The sequence below is a fragment of the Corythoichthys intestinalis genome, chromosome 10 (genome assembly GCF_030265065.1).
Source record: "Corythoichthys intestinalis isolate RoL2023-P3 chromosome 10, ASM3026506v1, whole genome shotgun sequence".
In the NCBI taxonomy this organism is placed as follows: domain Eukaryota; kingdom Metazoa; phylum Chordata; class Actinopteri; order Syngnathiformes; family Syngnathidae; genus Corythoichthys; species Corythoichthys intestinalis.
The window spans coordinates 25,256,404-25,282,267 of NC_080404.1; the positions used below are offsets into that span (position 1 = coordinate 25,256,404).

Below are 25,864 nucleotides of genomic sequence, written 5' to 3' on the forward strand. Positions count from 1 at the left end.
TTTCAACATTTTTTTTGGTTGGATCAATTATTTATTATCTAACATATTGGGGAAAATGCGACAGTAATAAAAAAAATACAATTAAGCGATAGTTATGAGGTAGATATCCATGACTTTTTTACAGACGCCACTTTTTTCATTGTGACATAATTTGTTTAAAAGTTTAAAATATGTGAGTGAATAATTTTTTTAAGTGTTTTTTTTTTTTAAACCAAAATATGAGACATCAATGAATGATTCTAAGCTAAAAACGACAGACATTTGGAATATAAAATATAATTAATTATCTTCGTTTTATGGCTGGGTTGAAACAAAAGCGGTTGCACAACGTCTGTAAACGGGGGTTTTCAGGGTAAAACGGACAAATTAAAAATAGTTTGGGGGCTTCATGTGCCATGAATCTGCTATGGCAGCATATAGACATATTGTTCTATCAAATACAACAGTTGTTTTATCTTAAAATACAGCAGTTTCATTTAAAGCGGGGTGCAAGAGCAGAAACTGCTTTATCAGTCTTGCCTGTGTTTTCTGCCATATATAAAACAAGATGTACTGCTAGCAGTCCAATCAATGGATTTCTATGACAACATTCTATCCTGTAGTATTATATCTAGAGTAGACAGCGATGTTGGTGTGTTAAGGGGCACACGCCAAACTTAATTTGGCCAGAATGCAGTCCTTAATAAATTATTATTTCTGTGCGGCCCGGTAGCAAATGCGCTACAGACCGATACCGGTCCGCGGCCTGGCGGTTGGGGACCCCTGCTGTAAAGGGCACGGTTTGTGGGTGTAAAGTGGGTGTGGTTTGATGAGGTGAGGGTCAACCAAAAAGTTAAGATGATGTGCGGAGCTGAAATATACTAATAGTTTTAAGGGGTACAATATCTCTGGCAGACCCTCGCTTGGCCTGTTGTAGAGGCCGGCAGAAAAATTTCCACTTGCACCCCACTTGCACATACACACACACTCACATACTGGATCATCATCTTGAGGGGCCAACGAATAATTGTCCCCGAGCACACCCCGTAATCCACTCGGGGAATGGGCCGTTTAAGCTCATTGCACCCGGACTCTGTTCACATTTGTTCTGCCACAGGACAGAATAGAAGAGTTTTTAGAAACATTTTTATTAATGTAGTTGTCCTTTATGGTGGACATTTTGTGACATGACTCCATTGTTTTTTGTTGGACTTCCTGTCACCGCCCATCAGATGTCTTCCTCCCTCATTGTTCCTCCTCCTCTTCCTCCACGCAATCAACTGTGGCATCGCGCCGCTTCTCCTTATCGGCCTAATTACAGCCCAGAAATGTAAATACGGTTACGCAACGGTAGCGGTGGCCTGCATTCCACCACGGGAATGGAGACAAAATGTTAGACTACTGAATATTAACACATTGGCTGCCATTGACAGCCATAGACGTACAATCCATTTGAAGTAGGAGGCTGGCAGCGAATGAACATTCATTGACCATCGCTTCCAGTCCTTCCCAGTCGAAATGGATTGGACAATAATTGCAGTCACTTGGTGATTTCAATATTAATTTCCCTCTTTTACTAACTACAACAACATATACTCTGTGACATGGTGAGTTACGCTAATGATAACTTTTGAGTAGATGTCCACTGTCCCTGATTTTAAATTAGCACAACTTTTGGGGAGTTTAAATTATTTTTACGGTCAAGTATGACTAAAGTTCAGGAGCCAACTGTGTGTGTGTTTGATTCCCAAGTTTCCAAAAGCGTGTTGAGGAATGCGATGGGATCTCATTTCAACTGGATTAGAAAACAATAATTGGGCCGAGCAGACGTTACGTAAGACGTCAAAACCAGCAAGTGTGCGTGTGAATGTATAGTGTGTGCAGTGTCTCTGTGTTTATTGTGATCACATGGAGAAATGGCAAGTAGGCGGGTCCACGTTCTACACATGATAAGCATCAAAGATGTTACATAAGCGGCCGGAATCCCTTTGTCTGAAGCCAGCGTGCGTGTGTGTGTGCGAGTGTGTTCATGTGGTGTGATGGCGACTGGACGGGCATGAGCAAACATGTAAACAAACGTGTCATGTGACCTCCCGGTCGCCCACCCAGCATGTGCGCATTGTTTGTGTTTGTTGTGTGAGCGACATAACACTGGAGACGCCATCTTGCAGTGTTCCAGAACCTTCCCAGAAAATAAACAAGGCACTCATCTAAGTATTTGACCTCAGACAAACCATCTCAATGGACTATAACCCTTTCATGCATGATTTATGTTTTTTTTTTTTAACCTTACCATTGACTTCATAATGTATTGACGGCACACGGTGCGCAGCACCTATTCATATGGGACCTATCTCCGTCAAAGCTGTGGAAACACGAATTAATGCTGAATCCCTGAATTCTTTATATATATGGACGGAAAACAGTCTCGATTCTTAGTTAAAAGCCAAAAAAAATGTGCAGTTAGCATTTATTTTACATTAATATTGCGAACTATGATGCTAGTCAGTAAGCAAATTAGCAGTCGCCAAATACCAGATAAAGAGATTTTTCCATTGAAAATTCTTGTGAATAAATGCTTCAATCCCTGTATTCTTTATAGATATGGACGTAAATCAGTCTCGATTCTTGGTTAAAAGCAAAAAAAAAAAACGTGCAGTTAGCATTTATTTTATGTAAATATTGTGAACTATGATGCTAGTCAGTAAGCAAATTAGCGGCCGCCATATGTAAACAAAGAGCTTTTTCTGTTGAAAATTCTTGTAAGTGCTGAAATCCCTGAATTCTTTATAAATATGGACATAAAGCAGTCTCGATCCTTGGGTAAAAGCAAAAAAAAATTTTTTTTTAAAGGGCAGTTAGCATTTATTTTACATAAATACTGTATGTCGAATGTGCTGCTAGTCTTTAAGTCACTGTGGCGGCCCACTTAGTACTACAAAGAGCTCTTTGCGTTAAAACTCTTGTGAATAAATGATTAAATCCCTGAAGTCTTTATAGATATGGACGTAAAACAGTTTCAATTATTGGTTAAAAGCAAAAAAACAGCAGTTAGCAGTTATTTTACGTAAATATTGCGAAGTATAATGCCAATGCTGTAGAGGCTAATTCCTCCAATTTTTTTTTTTTTTCACAACGTTTCAAAATGCATGCATGGTAGGAAAAATATAATAATTACCTTGAATCCTCGAACAAATCACTCCTGAGACAATCCTTCCTGTTTGTATGCAGTACAGCTTTCGTACTTTTTCAACCTAAATCCAGCGTTACATCGCTGCATGTGACTGACTGCTAATAAATGAAGCAGAGTGTGGGACAGACAACTTCGGGAAGGCGTGATGCAGTGAATGGGGAATGTGTCACGTCAATATATTATGAAGTCTATAACCTTACCTAACATTTCATTCATTGGCTCCCATGGACAGCGCTAGATGTCCAATCCATTTTGACTGGAACGGTCATTCGCCCCTCCCAGTCAAAATGGATTGGATTTTTAGTGCCGTCATTGGCACTGAAACGTGAGCATGCACAGCCTGACTCGCATATGACTTATTACCACTTGTACTTTCCGGCTTTATGTGACGAGCGAAGGCACCTGTTCCAATGTCTCGGCGAGGTCAGGCTTGGATGCAAATGAAAAGACTTACCTCGGGCGCACCAGCACATATGTAATGCATGTATACATTCCCCAGCGGGAACACTTATGCAACATACACTAGACAAAACATACATCAGCCACAGGAAGTGGCTGTGCGTGCCGGCGCCCTTCCAGTGGCCCCCAAGTACAAGTTGACGACGGATGGCGACTGCAATCAAAAGAGGGCTTAGTGTGCATTTTCTTCAGCTTATGATGATGTAACAGCTCAGAAGTCAATTTACTCAGATTACAATATTAACTCATAGACTTCACTATCAGTTGAAGGGACACGGGCTCTGGGCCGATACGTAGGAGGCCTATTTTCAAAAACTTATAATTCAAATATTTTCAAAACCAAAGCTGCTAGCGACCTAAAATTAAAACAGGCATCTCTTAGGCATATATGAGTCTCCATGAACAGCGACATAAAAAAATTAGGGGTGTCAAACGATTAAAATTTTTAATCGCGTTAATTACAGCTAAAAAAATAATTAATCGTATTTAATCGCAATTCAAACCATCAATAAAATATGCCATATTTTTCTGTAAATTATTGTTGGAATGGAAAGATAAGACACAAGATGGATATATACGTACATTCAACATACGGTACATAAGTACTGTATATGTTTATTATAACAATAAATCAACAAGATGGCATTAACATTATTAACATTCTGTTAAAGCGATCCATGGATAGAAAGACTTGTAGTTCTTAAAAAATAAATCTTAGTACAAGTTATAGAAATTTTATATTAAAACCCCTCTTAATGTTTTCGTTTTAATAAAATTTGTAAAATTTTCAATCAAAAAATAAACTAGTAGCCTACCATTGTTGATGTCAATAATTACTTACACAATGTTCATGGGTGCTGAAGCCTATAAAATCAGTCGCACCCAAGTGCCAGCAGAGGGCAACAAAACTCCAAAAAACACAACGAGATGACATTTCACTGTGCTGTCATTTTAATCTGTTTGAGCGGGGCATGTGCGTTAATTGCGTCAAATATTTTAACGTGATTAATTTTAAAAAATTAATTAACGCCCATTAACGCAATAATTTTGACAGCCCAACAAAAAATTCAAAGTCGTTCCTGAACAATCCAAATTTTTTTTTATACAAGTATAACAAAACTTGAAGTGGCTATAAATTCTCAAATTTTACACTTGATGCACAAAAATCACCAAATGCAGAGATAATCACCGATATTTTCAGGATCAATAGCAATACAAGTTATTGCCCAAAATAGCAACTTAATTTTTTTTTATTTAGTGCGAGTTTTCAACCGCCCAAAAATTACTCAATTTTTACATCAGAAACTTAATACTCGAGGAAAGCATGCGGAATCAACTTAATTTTTTTTTTCATTTAGTGCAAGTTTTCCACAGCCAAAAAATTACTCAATTTTTACATCAGAAACTTAATACTCAAGGAAAGCATGCGGAATCATCTTAGTTTTGCTCAAGAAAAGCCAAATTTGCATTTCGCTATATACAATCACAACTTATTTAGGTTGAATTCCGATGCTACCATTGCCTCAATACGGAGGCATGTCTTGCTGGCTATCTGCCCCTCATCATTTTTAGATTGAAATGTTACATAAAATAAAACACGTAAAAGGCTCATTTTTTTGTATGGACGCAGAATTGTCTAAATTACTATTTTTTTGTCAAAAAACGGGCAGTTGGCTGAAAATTACCACATCATTTGAAAGTAAACTTACGCTACTGTGTATGGATACAAAATGGCGGCCATCATAAAACAAAGAGCTTTTTAAGTTGAATTTTTTAAAATAAATGCTTGCGTCCATGTATTCCTCTAGATATGAACATAGAACAGTCTAGATTCTTGGTTAAGAGCAAAAAAACCAGCAGTTATCATTCATTTTACGTAAATATATCGAGCTAACATTAGGCTATTGTGTAACTCCAATGTAGCGGCCATCACAAAACAAAGAGCTTTTTAAGTTGAAAATTCTTGTAAATAAATGCGTACATCCCTGAATTTCTATAGTTATAAACATAGAACAGTCCATTTTATTGGTTACAAGAAGAAAACCAGGCAGTTATCATTTATTTTACATAAATATTTCGAGCTAAAGTTACTAAAGCTAACTTTTTCCATACATTTTTCTTCACAACATTTCAAAGTGAATGAATGGGGCTATTTTATATAATAATTACCTTGAATCCTCGACCAAATCACTCGACACACTCCTACCTGCTTGTATACAGTAAAACGTTTGTCCTTTTTCCACCTAAATCCGGCGTTTGAATGCAGCGTATGTTTGTGTTTATCACAGTGAAAGCCAAATGCTCTGCCTGGGTCGGACCCCAACGGGAAGGCGTGGTACAATGTTTGTGGGAGCAGTCTTGTCAACTGATGGTGAAGTCTATGATTAACTCATTGGCTGTCAATGATAGCAATAGCTCCCCAATCCAGGGGCGGAATTCAGGGTGGTGCTGAGGGTACGGTCACACAACCAGCACTTTGCAGGTGTAAAGCCTCCCTTCCTTCTTCTCCATCCAGCCCTCAGTGGTAAGTACAGCATCTCATTGTTTTTATTTGAATGTATTTTTTAAAAATTTAGACAACATATTTTGACTTAAATTGCAACTTTGACAGTGAAATCCAGCTTGGGCAGAGGAACTGAACTCATAGAAGACTCCCTCTATATACATATATGGCACGAATAAATGAATGTAAAGTAAATAAATAAAATAAATTAAAATTGATAAGAAAATATTAACTGTTTATTTAAAGATTTATTTACTTGTTTTTTTAAATAAATACAAGAATATTTACCAATAAATGAAGTGTAAGTGCCACTAGGCGTCCAATTCATTTTGACTGAGAGGGGCAAATGAACAAACGTGTGAGTTCAATGGGTTTACTTTCTCATACAATTGCATGGAAAAGTGTGTCCATGAGTCAAAATTATTAGCCTTGACCCTGTAGCTATTTAGCGCCCTCACCAGGCGTTATATGCTACTGCAAGTGCAAGCGCTCTTACTTTGGTCTGGAAGCAGCAGTGCAGCTGTGTCAAGTAGGGATGTTTTCGCGCCAGCGCCAGAACACGCTTTTCGGTCAGCGTACAGTCCACGTCGTCGTCCTGCAGGATGACGTCCTTCTTCAGAACTTTGACGGCGTAAACATCATCGCTGCCCTTGCGCTCCGCCAGCATCACCTCCGCAAACGAGCCAGATATTTAACTTTTGACCTTAGACTTTAAACCAATAATGTCAGGCTTACCTTTCCAAAACTTCCTTTCCCCAAAACTTTGATGAAAACAAAATCTTTCAGGTCAATTTTTTGACGCTCGGCAGCAGTGTGACCTTTGACCTCGCCGTTTTCCCGCATTTCCGAGGAGAGCGACGACGACTCCTGGCCGCGGTGGTCGAAGGACAATGCTTTCCGGATGTACTCCAGTTCCTTCGCATCTGTGAAAGGGGGGGGGGGGGGGGGGGGGTGAGTGGATAGTGGGTTTCTTCAGTGGTGCCCGTCAGTCGGTACCGACCTGGGTCACACGGAGACGTAGGGGCCGACCTGGAGCGGTCTTCTTCGGTCTGAGGTAAATCGGGAAGCCGATCGGGGTCGTCGACCTGAGGAAGCTGTTCACAAATGATAGTGTTAACTTTTTGAGGGCATGTATTTATTTGATTTTAGTTTGGTTTTGATTTTCATTTTTTAACTAAAGGTAGTCCCCGGGTTACGACGTACTCGATTTAAGAGATTTCGACTTTACGACACAAGAGTTTCGTTCGCCATTTTGTCTCCTGTCTTTTTTTTTTTTTTTTGTCGCATAAACAGTACCTTATTGTACCTCACACAGTATCTTATTTTTTTAAATGCTTACTGTTCTGTCCTCACAAAACGTGAAGTTGTTCAGCTTTACAGACAGCCACCAAGGCAATTGTGCTTTTTGAAGCTTTTTATTTCCTTCACTTTTGACAATTTGTAAAGCTGTAACACACATATGTACACTTACCAGCATGTTCAAAACAACACGCATTTTAACAATAAAACACTTGACACAAGACAATTGGTGTTCAAATGTACATCTAGTCTGATCAATATGGAAATTTAATAGATTAAGTTAGCCTAATTTGTCTAACAAAATTTTGCTATCTTAAATGTTACGAATGCTAATGTATTAACAATTCTCATAGCAAATCGTTCCCATGTAACGCCACAAACTGTAGCTGTAAACATAATTGCGAATGCATAGATAAACATACGTATATTAGCTGAAACAACGTACAGCCTTATGCAGGCCAAACCAGAGCGCAGCAATCCTTTATCCATGTCAGACGTCTGAGTCTGCTTCTCAGTCATACAAGGCGACAGTCCAGCCAGTCCCAACGCTGCCACCAGAGGGCAGTGTATCCTTCGTCATTAAACAAAATACAATACTTTCTGACTTTTTGGATAGTTACTTTGAGATTTACTAAATGGATTAATTTCGATTTACATGGAAATTCGGGTTATGTCATCAGCATAGGAACTGAACTCGTTCGTAACCCGGGGACTACCACTGACACTGATAGACAAACCAGTTGCTTTAAAAATGATCTGATTTAACTTTTAACTTGACAATGAATTTGGCATATTACCCCTTAAAAATCTGAAACAACAACCTTCCTTCTGTTCAAAAGGCAATTAATGTTATTTCATAATTTAAAATTGGCTGTCATTGATGAGGATAAACGTCCAATAGATTTGAACTGGGATGGTTGGCATTGAATCACTGTGTTTCAATTGAATCACTGTGTTTCATTGAGATTGACAGCGCTGGAAGTCCAATCCATTAGGACTGGGAGGGTTGGCGGCGATCAATTAAACATTCCCAGTCAAAATGGATTGGAATTCTAATGCCGTCAATGACAGAAAAGTTAAACACTGCCACATAATGCTAATTTTAATTAACGTGTCACTGTCGCCCTCCGTTGTATACTAGCATTATGATAACACACTGACAGCATTCATTCATTGGCTCCTTCCAGTCCAAATGGTTTGGACGTCTAGGGCAGTCACTGGTACCCAACTAGTTGAAGACCACCACATGATGTTCATTTTCAATTTTCCAATGTACGAATAAAGGTTTCCCCTTTTTTTTTTTTGGTGCTGCAAACCTGCGGATGCACAGACTTTTTCCGCCTCTGCGCGCTGTTGGAGATCTTGTCCGGCGTGACCCCAAGATCGGAGAGAACTTTAGCGATGCCGCGCGCGTCCACGCCGCAGTTGGGTGCCACGTTGCTCTCACAGCGCCTGTGGACGTTCACCTTACACACTGACATACCCAAACAGATATTTTCTCAGCTTCGGAACGAGGAGTCAAAAGCGAGCACGTGCTGAAACGCTACCTTTGCACTGCAGGCCTTGCCTGAGCAGCCCCCACAGCAGCGAACCGCAGTGGTCGCAGAAGGTGAGAACTTTGAAGTTGTGGATTCGGAACTTGTGTGGTAGGTTGACGCTGAACCTTTGTGAGGCCACCGTCTAAAAGACAGATATATATCAAAGCGACCCATCACGGTATTGACTGAATTTTTTCATTCAAGTACAGTTCCGTTGAATTGAACGTCAACTACAGAAAATTCACGTTGAATGTTTAAGATATATTTTTTTCTCAAATATTTAGGAGCAAAGACAACTTTTGACTGTAGTACAATTTAACTCAAGCCTTAAATCCATTACCATTTCATGTATTCTTTCAAAAATTGTGCCGTTTTTAATGCTCAAATAGTGGCTTATAGAATAACTAAAGCCTCTGCCATTTTTCTGAACATTTTGGCCTAAAAAAACAACGTATTTTAACTTATTGCCTGCACTGATGGCGATGGACGTCCAATTTATTAGAACTGGCATTGATCAATCAATATTGGTACAGAGGGGCAAATGAGTACTTAGTCAACCAATAATTGTGCAAGTTCTCCCACTTGAAAATATTAGAGAGGCCTGTAATTGTCAACATGGGTAAACCTCAACCATGAGAGACAGAATGTGGAAAGGGAAAAAAAAACAGAAAATCACATTGTTTGATTTATAAAGAATTTATTTGCAAATCATGGTGGAAAATAAGTATTTGGTCAATACCAAAAGTTCATCTCAATACTTTGTTATGTACCCTTTGTTGGCAATAACGGAGGCCAATAACTCTTCATAAGCTTTTCAAACATTGTTGCTGGTATTTTGACCCATTCGTCCATGCAGATCTCCTCTAGAGCAGTGATGTTTTGGGGCTGTCGTTGGGCAACATGGACTTTCAACTCCCTCCACAGATTTTCTATGGGGTGGCGATCTGGAGACTGGTTAGGCCACTCCAGGACCTTGAAATCCTTCTTACGAAGCCACTCCTTTGTTGCCCTGGCTGTGTGTTTGGAATCATTGTCATGCCAAAAGACCCAGCCACGTCTCATCTTCAATGCCCTTGCTGATGGAAGGAGATTTTCACTCACACTCTTGATACATGGCCCCATTCATTCTTTCCTTTACACAGATCAGTCGTCCTGGTCCATTTGCAGAAAAATAGCCCCAAAGCATGATGTTTCCACCCACATGCTTCACAGTGGGTATGGTGTTCTTCGGCTGCAATTCAGTATTCTTTCTTCTCCAAACACGAGAACCTATGTTTGTACCAAAAAGTTCTATTTTGGTTTCAACTGACCATAACACATTCTCCCAGTCCTCTTCTGGATCATCCAAATGCACTCGAACCGCAGATGGGCCTGGATGTGTACTTTCTTATGCAGGGGGACACGTCTGGCAGTGCAGGATTTGAGTCCCTGGAGGTGCATTTTGTTACTGATAGTAGCCTTTGTTACTGTGGTCCCAGATCTCTTTAGGTCATTCACTAGGTCCCCCCGTGTGTTTGTGGGATTTTTGCTCACTGTTCTTGTTAGCATTTTGACGCCACGGGTTGAGATCTTGCAAGGAGCCCCAGATCGAGGGAGATTATCAGTGGTCTTGTAAGTCTTCCATTTTCTAATAATTGCTCCCACAGTTGATTTCTTTACACCAAGCGTTTTACCTATTGCAGATTCAGTCTTCCCAACCTGGTGCAGGTCTTGGCCATAGTGGAGTTTGGAGTGTGACTGACAGGTGTCTTTTATACCGATAATGAGTTAAAACAGGTGCCATTAATACAGGTAACAAGTGGAACCTCGTTAGACCTTGTTAGAAGAAGTTAGACCCCTTTGACGGACAGAAATCTTGCTTGTTTGTAGGTGACCAAAAACTTATTTTCCACTCTAATTTGCAAATAAATTATTTAAAAATCAAACAATGTGATTTTCTGTTTTTTTTTCCCCACATTCTGTCTCTCATGGTTGAGGTTTACCCAAGTTGACAATTACAGGCCTCTCTAATCTTTTCAAGTAGGAGAACTTGCACAATTGGTGGTTGACTAAATACTTATTTGCCCCACTGTATATATTTTAAATATAAAAAAGATATACAACTGTCAATATTCTCTTGTATTTTTAATTAAAAACATGTATTTAAAACTTATATAACTTATTATTTTATTTTTTTAAAAGGTTTTAAATGTTTTAGTGAATGATCACTGCCATCCCTCCCTGTCGCAATGGATTGGACTTCCATCTACGTCAATGGCAGTCAGTGAGTCAGTGTTGGCCTTGCTGGTAGTACTCAGACAGCCAAATATTCTTTTGGCAGTCAAATGTTTGTGAATAACTGAATTTGAAGAAAAACAGGCTTTTCCTCTAACCTCCTCCACTTTGTCCTCTTGCTTCTTCATGGCCGCACACTTGGTGATGATGAGCTCATGGCAGCGCTTGTGGACCACACACGTGCAGACTGGACAAGAAGAGCCCGACACCGGCATCAGAACTGCGAAGAGGTGGCATTGAGAACTTTCCTACCTTGACACTGGTAGCCCTGCTTTCCCAACACACCCCTGAAGAAAACACAATAAAGAGCATGTAGAGCATGACAGACCCTTCATAACATTTCAGTGCAATTGACGGCGATTGACGTCCAATCTATGTGAAGCGGGAGGGATGGCAGTGAATGTCTATCAGCGTCAATGGCAAAGACTGTGTGTGCGACCGACCATATGAAGTCCCTGCAGTGCGAGCAGTAGGTGGGCTGCCTCAGGTAGGTGGCCATAAACTTGTGACCGTTGACTTGATGGACCCGTCGACGAAGGGCACCCTGACGCTTCCTGGGGCGCATCCGCTGGCGGAAGACGCGCTCCTCATTGTCACTGCTCACCGTCGTCGCTAGCAAATGCACAAAATCGTGAAGTATGACAATTCACATTTTTTCTACTGTTGAATCGGTTTTTACAGGGGGGAAAATATCCCATTTGTTGCCAGAATGGTTGTCTTACAATAAATTCACATTGTTATTGTTAGGCGGAATTCTCACATTTCCAAAAATTGAATAAAATAAAATAAATAAAATAAAATACTATTTACCGGTATTTGTCATTGTTTTGACATAAAATTGGATGAGTCACGCCAGTTATTTACGTAAACAATATGAAGATAAAATGTAAATATAAAAATATAACATAAGAATACAAATACAAAAATATTTACCCAAGGACAGCAGTTTAAGGTTGCAAATTATAACACAGCATAGTAATGTAAAAGTCATTAAAAAGCTAATTACTACTTTTGAATTCATTATTATACAGACAGTGATTCATCGCAACTAATCTCACGCAGTTAGTCGCAATTAAAACTAGAGATCAACCAAAATGGGTTTTTCGGGACCGGTACTGATACCGATTATTAGTAGTTAGAGGGGCCGATAACCGATTTTTGGAGCCGATATACATTTGCAGTAAAAGTGTAAAAATTGGCGTTAGAAAACTGAATAATGAAAACACTGGGTTTTATTGAAATGACGAAAGCATGCTTATTAAATCACAGAAATAGAATACCTCCGCAAGTGCATGAATTTCCTAGACTCAGAAACATTTCGTATAAATTTGAATAAAAGGTTAAATAAATATCTGTGATTTTTTTTTCCACAGAAAAGAAAGCCCTGATGGCCTCGTCTAAGTATCCTTGAGCAAGATACTAAACTACATGTTGCTCCTGGTGCTGCGTCACCAGTAGGCAGATGAGGCAAGGGTGTAGGTTTGCATAGGGACGGTAGGGACATTACACTACCAACTTTTCAGGATGCTCAAATTGTCCCCACCAACTTTTAAGCCACTTTATTTGCATTATATAATGAGTTCAGTCATATAGGTAATTTAGATTGTCTTCCCATATGTTGTAAGGAAAGAATAGACCCTACCATTATTTAAGTGAATTATTTACATTATATTCGGACTTCGATTTCTCCCTTTTCACTGTTTGAAGGTCCATTTCTTCCCCTCAAGCACACGTTTGATTGGCTGATGACTTCACCCCCCCAGCCCGTCCTCCCGCCACAGACGCACACAACTCCACCAACAGAAATGCAACATACCCCGTCCTCCGCCCCTTCGAAGAGGAGGGATATTAAAATTTTTTTTCGGCCAATACAGATTTATTTTGCTTTGATCATTTTGACCATCAATTAATTAGGTTCATATTTGTGACAAATGTGTCCCAGCCCCAGCAAAAAGTGTACATGCAGGTTATGCTGTTATATCGTCCCCTTGAATGTTGAGACCAAACCTACACCCCATAAGCGGATTTTAGGGGGGGGGGGGGGGGGGGGGCAGGCCCCTCCTGGTGGCCGAAAAGTGTCATCGCATGAAACTGACTTTCCTATATATATGAAAGTTGTAAAGCAATAAAACTGCAACAAAAATGAATGAAATGAACAAAAAATATATTTTTATAATGAGTCAAAATTAATTTTCGAACAGATCTTGTGACTAGCACCTTAGACGGTCATTTGCTTTGCATATAATTTTCATAAAACAAAAAAAATAGGGGAGGGCAATTTTATTTTTCAAATGATGTTTTTTCTTTGATTGAAAATGTTTTGGGGGATTGAAGCAACTTTTTGGGGAATTGAATGATTTCAACACAAATGGCCCAAACACAAAAAGGATTGCTTCAATCAAATAAAACTTTGTCAATGAATAATTAAGTGTTCAAATGCAAATTTTTCAATCGCAAATATTTTTTCACATTCAAAAACGTTTTCTATGATTAAAAATTTTTATTTTTTTGATTGAAGTGATTTTTCTTTTTGAAAATATATATATTTTTTGAAGCAACTTATCTTTTGATTGAATAATAAAGTCAAAAACGTCCTTGCCAAAATGTGCCCCAAACACAAATCAACCTTACTTCAATCAAAAAAGTTACTTCAATCCCAAAAACAATTCAAAGAAAAATAGCTTTCACATGCATTTTAGGAGTCTCAAATTTATTTTTGCATTCAAACACTTTTTTTTTTAATTGAAGCGACTTTTTTGGGATTAAAAATATATATTTTGATTGAAGCAACTTTTTTTTTAATTGAAGCAACTTTTTTTTTTTGATTGAATAATAAAGACACAAATCTACCTCCATATGGCTCCGCCCTAGGGGATACCATTTTTAACTGGGGTAACTACATTGGCACGACACCGGCGTGCATACCATACTGTATTCAATGGTTGACGATCTTGGCGAAAAGGATTGCCTAAGCAGCCTGATTTAGATTTCCCCTCAAGAATGAAGGGAAATAATTAAAAAAAACGCTCATTGTCAACTTATTATTATAAATATTCTTGTAAGTTAATTTTATTGCTGTCACTGCATTTCGGGGTCATCAACATGTTGTGCCCCCCCCCCCCCCCCCCCCCCCCGCCCCTAAAGTCAAACTCCGCCTATGCTACACCCTTGAGATAAGGATATATAGAGTGAAGTGATTTGAGGGCCTTAAAAGGGTGGAAAGGTGCAATACAAATGTAACACCATTTATAATTTCAATGAAACAAATCAGACGATGAGGTGAACACTAGTGCAGGAGACAGCATAGGCAGGAGAGAGTGGCGCTGCTGCATCTGACCCGAATTACCCCAGAATTTTTTTAATTGATTTTTTTCATATTTGCCGGTCGCATTTAAAAAAAAAAAAAAAAAAAAAAAGGCAGATACCGATATACGACAAATTTCCAAATATCGGCGCTGATAATCGGTCTATCTCTAATTAAAACAATTGCCCAGCCCTCATTACATTTACATTTACAGACTTCAATAAAACGGCACTTACAATGTATGTACACTAGATGGGAGCATAGCACAAAATGGAATGGGGAACACGTGTTTTAAAATGTTATAAAATTCTGTTAATCCTGTGTATGAAAGGCTTTGTCTTTCTGTCATTGTGTGGAACCACATTTAGATTTATTCAAGGGATATTCTATTTTCTGCAGAAATTTTGCGAACATTTTACACAATTAGACCCAATGTAGAAAGGATTACTGAATTACTGCCTATTTAGCAACAGGAGGCACTTTGTCCTTTGTGTGTGTGGGTGAGTGGGGTGTATGAAAAAGCTAATAGATTGATTGCTGCTCTCAAGTCGAGCATGTGATGTGGAGCTGGGCAAACACATTGAAGAAATGACTGCAATTTAAAGCCACACACGAATGATCAGTTTGTACAAAATGTCTTTTTTAGGATGTGACGCGTCAGACTCAGAGCACAAGTCGGGCAATTGACATTCAAAAAATCTCAGAGCACAATATTAATTAAATATGACACAAAAAGAAGGAATTTAGATGGGGTCGCTGCTAAATCTTCTCACAAATTGATTTACAGTATTTTGTATGTGAGCCAGTGGTGTTACCAGCATACCAGGTGTGGGTGGGCATTGGTCTTACCGGGGGGGGGGGGGCAAATAAAAGTTGATTTGATTTGACTTAGAACACATCCATAACTGAACAGTATGGACATGCAGGTGACAATGTTTTTTTTTAGGTAACCTATTGTGGTTCCTCAGTTTTATTCTTATTGTTATTATTATAGTTATTCTTTGTTTCGCAGCCCCTTTGAGCTCAACTTGACCCCCTTAGAATGCTTCAATGTGCACCAAAATCGGCAGGCAGGTCAAGACAGGTGCAATCTTTGATACCATGTAAAGAACAATTCCAAATACACTATGTAGCGCTCCCTTGCAGTCATTCTTTGTCCCGCCGACGCTTTGAGCCCTACTTTGACCTCCTCAGAATGCTTCAAAACTCACCAAACCTAACAGCAAGGTGAACACTGATGAAAACTTTGATAAAATGTAAAATACATATATATATATATATATATATATATATATATATATGTATGTATCAAAATATGTCTAAATGTGTGTAGCGCCCCCTAGGGACAAAACCAACATTTCATTTCATTTTTTTTTTAAAGGTGAAAGAGGAGGTAACAACGCAAAGGTTAAAATTTAGAACACATCAGTACTATATGAATGGGATACCATACGCGGTGCCCAGACTGCCGTTAGTACTACATCCAGTTTTCTTTGGATGGGCAGAGCGTGTCCATGGGTGGGCACATATTCAGTTTTTTCACATTTTATTTTTTAAATTCAAAATATACGTATCCAGTACAGTATGTGTGCGTGTGTGCGTCTGTGTGTGTGTATTTTTTTTTAATAAATAAAAATTAATAATGTAATCCTTTTGTGTTTTTGAAAATAAAAAAATGAAATTTAAACAAGGAAATAAAACATTATTTATGGGAATAGAGGTTCAAAATTAGGTTTTGGGGCCATTTTTAGTTCAACAATATCAAAAAAAAAAAAATTTTCAGTCTGCAAAGCTTTTACATTTAACATGCCATTGTCAGTGATGGACGTCCAATTCATTTAAAGTGGGACTACTGTCTGTTAATGATCATCCTTCAGTGCCTTTGATGTCAGCGCAGTCAGTGACAGCCAATAATCAAGACTTTACTTTTCCATGAAAGCAATCGTACCTTCTCTTGATGTTTCGGAAAGATCAATAATGACGTAAACTTTCCCTTCAGGTTCCAGATCTACCTGAAAAGACAAGAAAAAACAAAAGATTAGCTCACACAAAGCCCAAATGCATCGGGTGTTGATAACGTCATCACTGTATGTTAATATTAAAGTACAACAATGACTCTTTACAAGGCACTCATTTAAAAAAAAAAAAGTGTTAGTAGGGGAAATTTATTATGGAAATGCCCGCCAAGTCAACAGGAAGTGACCAAATTGGACAGGCAGCAACCCAGAAAAGTCAAAAATCAATGGCCTTGACAACAATGTACATCGAAGCCATTGGCACTAATGTATGTCCATGCCAATGACGCATATTCACCTCCATGCCACATACAGTACGTCCATGTACATCCGTGCTATTGACACCCATGTACGTAGATGCTATTGAGGCAAATATACTTCGAAACCATTGACGCCATATATGTCCAGGCCATTGTATGTCGATGCCACAGATGTCAAACCAATTCCTCTTGCACCAGTGGACTAGCAGGGATCAAGGGGTCGTTGCAACCCCTCCCAGCCCAAAAGGAATGAGTGTCTATTGCCTGCAATGGCACTGAAGTTCACCGCTCAGAGCTTCAAAACAATCCTCACGCACATAAAAAGTTCTACACTAGCATACGCACAATAAAAAGTGAAGTTGTCAAAATGTGTACACAGAAGACGGAAAGCAGAGACCAAGTCCAGCGACTGAGAAAGTTTACAGGTTTGGAATTCTTTGTTTTAGCTGTCATGTAAAAGATGAAGCTATTGTTTGTTACCTCAGCCAAGCTCAAAGGCGCACATGGAACTTTATGAGAACAAGTTCCATGTAACAACCAAGTCATGTATTTCATTTCACGCAAAGCCCATTAAAGAGCGTACCTGAAAGTCCTTGAAAAATTAAAGTTCTCTTTTAGTCAAGTACATTTCATCCTCATCTTTGAAATAAGATGTTAAAAATACTTATGTATAAGTGATCTAGTATTTAGCCTCTGGGATTTTTCACACTGAACCCAGCAAAGACAGAAAATGTATACCGTGGTGCCTTAAGATGAGTTAAAGGAAAACAAATATCTTTATTAATTTCTTTTTATTTATTTAAAAATATGTATATAAAAATATATATGTTTAAGTTTCTGCTATTTTAATTTTTATTCATGTTCCTTTTACAGGTTGAAGGCCTGTTAAGATGCTACTCGGGGCCGTTTACATGGTGACTCCGTGAAGACGAAAAATTTCATGTTTACATTTATATGGGCTCATCTCCATTCAAAGCTGCAATTCCGCATGAAAATGATGTACTATTCATGCCAGGCCCTAGGGGGCACTGCAGATTTACAAGGCGACAGCGAATGATGCACTTTGACCCCACTTTGACCCCAAAGTTCCTCAGCCCGGAAAAAAATATGCCTGCGCACTCGAAGCGATGGCATTTTTCTTTTGTTCAAAAAGCCACAAAATGGAAACATTCAATATATTTAATTTAAAAATATTATTAAAACAGTAAATAAAGCCGACACTCCGCCATATTTGCTGTTTTTAATGTTTAGTAGCACCGCTGCGCACGCCGAATGTGCTGTGTGAGTGCTGACGTTATCAGCGTGGTGTCGCGCCGCGGAAGCCTTTGATATGCATGCAGAGATAGCTCCCCTCAATCCCCCCCAATCGAATTCTTCCACTTTGGAGGCAGGATTCAGAATTTTTCGTCTTCGCCGACACCATATACACGCGTGGCAACTCCACAACACAGTCATTGCGTCTTCGTGTCGCAGAGTTGCCATGTAAACTGCCCCTCAGGTTATTGTTTTCGTTCTTGTTGACACCAACTTTGAAGTCCTATTCCTCTGTCATTTCAGAACCAGTTGTCTTGAAACTTGGTAGTTATGTAGCACAAGCCAATATCAATTGATCCTCGGAGCCTAATTATAAAAAAGAAATTATAACAGGGCTGATTCATTAATTGTAGAATTATTAGCGAGGAGAGTGCAGCCTGCTGTAGGTTAGGCATTGACAGGTAGAGGGCAGTGTGGACATATTTTTCGCGCCTCATGCTCGTTCCATTTCACTCATTGGCTTCCATCGACAGCGTTAGACGTCCAATTCATTTCATTCACTGTCAGCCCACCCACTTCAAAAAGATTGGAGATGTACTAGAAGTAAACTAGCGATAAACGATTGGACACCATATCACGATGAACAACACTGAAAGAGTTCAGAGCAGATCGAGACACAAAATATGCCGTTGCTGTGCTATTTTGGACCGAATGTTAAAAAAAAAAAAAAAAAAAACACAACAGCACCGCTTCCTGCTTCTCGGCACCAACAACGACTACAGCGCGTGGCCACCTTATGAGCGCCTATCTCCAGGGAGAGTTCATGCGATGGACTGGTTAGTCTGTGGTACATAGATTGAATTAATATTCCAATAATTGATTGAATAAGCATCGGATTCTTATTTGAGCAGATGAGTCAACCTAATCGCTTAAATAATACGTGAATAGACAACTATCAGCTCTACACAAAATTAAAAAGAAGCTGAAAGATACTGGAACAGCCTCACGAAAACCTGGGTCTGGACGTGCCCGATCTGTGCGGACCAAAAAGTTGATTGACAAGGTCAAACGGCGCATCAAGACAAATCCTGTGAGGTCCATGAGAAAGATGGCACGTGAGCTTGATGTGAGCCGCTCATCAATGCAACGGCTCATCAAGAATGATCTGAACATGAAGTCCAGGGCCAGAGTAAAGGTTCCACTGCTTACTGAGGCGCAACAAGAAAGTCGGTTCAGTCGGTCCAAGGTGTTGTTGAACGATGTCCAGCATGCTGCAGCAGGTCGTGCGATCTTGTTCTCAGATGAAAAGATTTTTACTGTGAATGCAATCCTCAACCGCAGAAATGACCGATGGATTGGAGGTGGGCCTTCAGATGTCCCTGATAATGTAAAGTATACCAACACTACAAAACACCCAGCTTCTGTCATGGTTTATGGCCTCATCTCATCAGATGGAAAGAATATGTCTCCAGTGTTCATTCCTTCAGGAGTGCGCATCAACACAGACAAATATCTGGCTATTATGAATGATAAAGTCAAGCCATGGATCCTTGCCAACTACCCGGATGGGAATTATGTGTTCCAGCAGGACGGTGCACCATCACACACCTCCAAAAGGACTCAGGAATGGTTGGATGCCAACTTGCAGGCATTCTGGTCCAAGGATATGTGGCCACCCCAGAGTCCAGATCTCAATCCCCTGGATTATAGCATATGGGCAACTGTGGAGGACAGTGCCCGTAAGAAGCCACACCCTTCTGTGTCAGCCTTGGAGAGGTCCATTGTTAGATCTTGGGAAAAGATGACAGCATCCTACATAAAGAAGACCTGTCAAGCGTTCCGCAGGCGCCTGGAGGCTGTTGTGACACTTAAGGGAGGACACATTGACAAATAGAGTGTACTGTACATGTTCTTTACAATAATGTATAATTTGTGATGAAATTCTAATTCTAAGCTGAATAAACATGGCATTTAAGTTGTATTAGGGCAGTGTAAACTCTTTTTTGGGTCACCCTGTAGTTAGCAGCACCCAAAAGTGCTAATTTTCCACATTCACGCATGTTGACTAAGTTAGCAAAACACTGTATTTCCATTAGCAGCGATGACGTCACGGTGGCGATCTAAAGGTCAACATCTCGAACACACCGCCTCCCTTCCTGTGAGTGCATTCAGACACGCAGGTGCGCGCTGATCCAAATATAGCGTCGGTAAAGGAAGGAAATCCACTATTCTGTCACACACACACATATGCACGCACGCATGAAGCACCTTAATCACCCCAATGCATGCATGTATCTCCACAACTCCATTGTAAAACACAATTTAACAACACATCAGTCGCGTTTGAGGATATTCACCACATTTATTTTTGATAGTCTATGAATCACTCCTTCACTCTTTCAGCACAAATTAAAATCCAATTTTGTGGCGTTTAATCATCCTGATGCTGTGAATGGAAATGGGTTCATCATGAGTGGATTGACAGGCCTCCAATCCTTTTGAACTGCGAGGGTGGCGGTGAATGAACATTCGTGACTTCATTTTGCGATGAGTCAACTAATAGTGTCATTAAAATAGCATGTTATTATTTACTATTCTATCACTCTGGGCTTTACATTTTATCTGAAAAATGTACATTGGAACCAACAAATGATGCGCTGAGAAACGTTGGACTATAAGTATTACACAAATATGAACTTGATATTATCTATAAAAAATAAAATAAAAAATACAAGAAAAACAGATGGTTTGATCCATTACAAAGATCTGCTTTCTTTGAGGAATACCGAAATTAGACAGCATTTACTAATTGTTTGTTTGATAGGGATGGGAATTGATAGGATTTTTACGATTCCGATTCCATTATCGATATTGCTTAACAATTCGATTCTTTATCGATTCTCTTATCGATTCTAATTCGGGGGAAAAGAACAAACGTTTTGATGTTTGTTTAATCAGAAGTCACAACCTTACAAACTCACAACGAGATCAAAAGAGGCCCAAAGCCTCAATTTTAACTGTGGCAATAAGTGGCAAATACACAAGAATGTGTAACATTTTACTGAAACATTTATCTAATAGAAATAAAAAATATTGGTATATATTGGCAGATAGGTTTTTGTTCTGCCTTTGGCAATATGTGTTAAAGCATGGGTCCCCAAACTTTTTCCTGTGAGGGCCACATAACTTTTCCCTTCTCTGATGAGGGGCCGGGGTCAGTTTGTTACAGAAAAAGTGTGACGATTGCAGAAGTGCATAAATGTAAAAAAATTTTGTTTTTCAGAAAGCCACAATCAAATAACCCTTTCTGGATTCTTTATAATAATAATAATAATTAATAATAAAAACACTATTAATTAAATAGATAATAACCAAATAACCCTCTCTGAATTCTTCAAGGAAAAGGCCAGAAAATAAATAACACGATTGAGAGAGAAAACAAAAAAAATTCAAAATGGCCGGACCAAATGTGGAGGTGGGCCGTATTTGGGCCACGGGCCGCAGTTTGAGGACTCCTGGAGCACGCATACACCCACAGAAGAAATGCCGCATCCAAGTGAGTGAGAGAGGGAAACACTTCTACGAGCCTACGTTCTTTGTTAATGTTAATATCTACAGAGGCAACGCCTGTATGTATCATCTTTTGTGTTGTTGTTGTTGTGTTTCCACTCGCGATCGGACACTTAAATCCAGTTGTGTAGTGGTTTGAACGATGTGCTAATGCTAGCGAACGAATGCTAACCATACTGTTATTAGCAGCTAATCATCGCTGATTTACGTTGATGCAAACCTGTTTGTTATTGGGGACGAAATTGATTTGTTTCATTTCTATTCTTAGTTTCACTCTTCAAGTGATGGTTGAATAAAGTCAGCAAATTATACCAACGTCTTCTGCATCGTCATTTGGGAGTTTAGCTAGCTGTATAGCCGGGACTTTTATTTTATTTTTTTATAGCCAGGACTGAGCCTTAGCCTCTCTGTGGGGACAGCGCAATCGTATTCCCTCCCGATGCAGTTATCTCCACCTTGCAATGACTGCAAGTCGCTTTGTTGTAATTTTTCCTCGTGAAGTGAAGACACACTTTCGAGCGTTTGAACCTACGTGCTGTCATTGTTATGTTTATGGCTGCAATGCTCGTGCTTACCCGTCGTAACCTTTCATTTTCACACTCTTTCCTGGTGAAGTGTAGTCAAACTTTGGAGCGAGTGGTTCTTGGCACCATGCTAGTTTGATGCGTCTGGACAACAACACACGTCACGACGCAATACGCGTCTTTAGGAATCGTTAAAGGGATCGTGAAGGCTTTTTCATTGTGATGTCGAGGCCTCGAAACACTCGGAACCGGTTCCGAATTGGAATCGGATTTCGATTCCCATCCCTATTGTTTGAAATAAATACATGCGTAAAATTAAATTAAAAAGGAAAATATGTTTACTGCTTTTTTTTACCTCCTTTAGTAGGTGAAACCTCCGGAGGGCGGAACTTATGATTCGCTTCAGTATGTCTGTATGTTGGTGATCAAGATGTCTCAAGAACAAATAAACTTGCAGAATATGTTTGTGATATGAAACGAAAGAGGTGATCACATTTTAGGGTCATGAGGTCAAATGTCACAAATATACTTCACTATCAGTTGACGGGACACGGGGCTCGGGGCAGATCCATAGGGGGCCTATTTTCAAAAATTCAAAATTCAAATATTTTCAAAACCAAAGCCGCTAGTGACCTAAAACCAAAACCGGCACCTCCCTTAGGCATATATGAGTCTCATTGAGCAGCGACATCAAAAAATTCAAAGTCATTCCCTAATAAAATCCCAATCAATAATTTTTTTATACAGTATAACAAAACTTAAAATGGCTCTAAAAATCTTACATTAAAAATTTTACATTAGATGCACACAAATGACCAAATGCAGGGATAATCACCTATATTTACAGGCTCAATAGCAAAATTTATCAAATCATCTACGTTTTGCCCAAAATAAAAACCAAATTTTTTCTTATTTAGTGCAAGTTTTCAACAATTAATAAATTACTCAATTTTCACATGAGAAATTTAATACTTGAGGAAAGCATGTGGAAATCGTCTTAATTTTACTCAAAAAAAGCAGAATTTGCATTTTTCTATATAAAATCACACGTTATTTAGGTTAAATTCCCATGTTACTATTGCCGGAGGCACGTCTTGTTAGCTATCTGGCTCTCGTCGTTTTTAGATTGAAATGTTACATAAAATGAAACATGTAAAAGGTCATTTTTATTGTGGATGCAGAAATATCTAAATCACTACTTTTTTGCCAAAAAAATAGGCAGTTGGCCGAAAATTACTTGATCATTTGACTGTAAAGTTACGCTATTGTGTATGGATGCAATATGGCAGCCATCACAAAACAAAGAGCTTTTTAAGTTGAAAATTCTAGGAAATAAATGCGTACATCCCGGAATTTCTACTGATATAACCATAAAACAGTCTAGATTTTTTTACGTAAATATTTCAAGCTAAAGGTACGCTATTTTTTTTCCATGCATTTTTCCAATACGTTTCAAAGTACATGAATGGGGATATATTATATAATAATTACCTTGAATCCTCGACCAAATCACTCGAGACACTCCTGTCAGCTTGTATGTAGGGCTGTCCCAAACGACTAATTCACCTTTTTCCTTTTAAACCTTATTTATACATCAATGAATTGCCTTTCTGAATTGCCTCTACCTTAAATTATTACCTTATCATTGACAATCTCTCCCTTGAGTGCAATCACTGTATATACTGTATATATTTATGACCTTTTAACCTTATATAATTGTCTGTACCATAAAATAAACCATAACATGAACTAAACCTTTCAATTATCATTAAGAACAATACTAACAGCACTTATAGGCCCATTGCCACTGAAACATCATTATTTAGTAAGGCGACAGCACCCTCTGGTGTACAAAAAAAAAGGGAAAAAAAATTTACAAACTGGGTGACGGCGCTTCAGGTGTTTATTCACGGCCGACGTGCAGCCAAGCTTGGCATTGAAGACACAGGACAGAAGAGTGTATGTACCCTCCTTTGTTTCTTTGAAATAAGTCAATGTTTTGGACACCCTGGTGCGCCTTTTTTGGCTTTGTGCTGCTTTTCCCACTTGCATACAGAGCATCCGACATTCTGAACTTTCCACGCATATATTTTTTTAACCCTTCATTAACCGTCGACGGGATGTTGTGCTCGTCGACGGATTTACGTCATCGATGACGTTGACTGTCGACTAGTCGGGACAGCTCTACTTGTATGCATTAAAACATCCGTCCTTTTTCCACCTAAATCCGGCGTTTGAACGCAGCGTGTGTTTGAGTTTATCACAGTGAAAGCCAAACACTCTGCCTGGGTCGGCCCCCAATGGGAAGGCGTGGGGCAATGTTTGTGGGAGCAATCTTGTCAACTGATGGTGATGTCTATGGGTCATAGAGGTCAGAAATGGATGTTCGCATTAAGTTGATAATGGATTAGCCTATTTTACTCAAATATACAGGGCAAGTGATATATTGAGAAGGGAAATGGTGAAAGGTCACATAGTTCAGAAATATGGCGTTGCTTAGATTTTGGCTGCTTAGGTAGTAGTCTGCTCTTAGAGCTTACGTTTTTGTTTTTTACAAAAATAAATTGATATATATATTTTTAAACAAATGTAAAATTGATTTTTTTCGCACTTTTTTAATTAAAAACTGAAAAAATGTTTACAAAAATTAATAAATAATAGAATATTTAATAATAATAATGACCTGGATTTATAGCGCTTTCCATGGACACTTTATGTAGTATTCTTTTACTCCACACTCGATGGTGGTAAGCCACTACTGTAGCCACAGCTGCCCTGGGGCAGTCCGACAGAAGCGAGGCAACCAATCCGTGCCATCGGCCGTTCCGACCACTCGTTCTCACACTCCTTTCACACAGGCAAGTAGCGTGAAGTATCTTGCCCAAGGATACAACAACAGTGGGCACAGGTGGGAGCTGAAATCGAATCCCTGATCCTTCAACCAGTGGACCACCTGCGCTACTGTCACCCCCAATTTATACTCTTTTATAATTAAAGGGTCAAAAAGACGATTTGGAAAAGTCTAAATATCTATAAACAATGAATGGACCATCAAAATAACTTTAAATACTATTAATTTGACCACCGTTTTGTTATCGGATAGTCGATTAATCTTCACAGCCTTAATGCACGCATATGTAAGTACAGTATATACAGTATAGTAACATACAGTGCTTACGCACATATACAGTACACATACATACATTTATCCGGTACATATACTGTACATAAATGTATTGACTGTGTAGTTTATTTTGTACTGGGCCAAAATATCTCATGATCTTGTTTTTTCATGAATAACTGGCACACACACGTAAATTAAATTGCAGGCTTTAACTCAATTGCAAGCAGCCACTCCTGCTTATGAAAGTGATTTGATTACGGATTTATTTCTCAAAATGTGCACCCGCCAATGTCCTGCTCCCATTGGAGTTAACAGCGTGGCGGCGGGATCCATCCGCTCCTACATTATCTCAAGTCACCACACTAGTTTGTGTTGGATGTCGACACCAATGTCAGCGTGGCGAGATTTGTTGGGCTCTTTGCCTTCCATACTTGTTCTGGATGGCTCGTGTGTTGATGTGTATGTGTGCGTGTTTATGTGTGTGTGTTCTGCAGTTTGTCAGCGCAAAGAGGCCGTGTGTTCTGTCACAGACAAAATGTCCTGTCTTGTTTATCTCCCTTCTTGTGGC

The 25,864-nt window shown here is 39.2% G+C and overlaps 1 protein-coding gene across 1 annotated transcript in view; it reads right to left on the bottom strand.

Moving 5' to 3' along the window:
• LOC130922623 (protein kinase C epsilon type-like) overlaps positions 1–25,864 on the bottom strand; it is a 72,550-nt gene that overhangs the window by 33,250 nt on the left and 13,436 nt on the right. The window contains exons 2-10 of the mRNA XM_057847507.1: positions 16,498–16,561; positions 11,689–11,857; positions 11,498–11,532; positions 11,344–11,432; positions 8,981–9,113; positions 8,750–8,907; positions 7,135–7,228; positions 6,870–7,057; positions 6,631–6,804 (exon numbers count right to left, since the gene is read on the bottom strand). Of these exons, the coding sequence (XP_057703490.1) occupies positions 6,631–6,804; positions 6,870–7,057; positions 7,135–7,228; positions 8,750–8,907; positions 8,981–9,113; positions 11,344–11,432; positions 11,498–11,532; positions 11,689–11,857; positions 16,498–16,561 (1,104 nt within the window). The remainder of the gene's footprint in view (positions 1–6,630; positions 6,805–6,869; positions 7,058–7,134; positions 7,229–8,749; positions 8,908–8,980; positions 9,114–11,343; positions 11,433–11,497; positions 11,533–11,688; positions 11,858–16,497; positions 16,562–25,864) is intronic.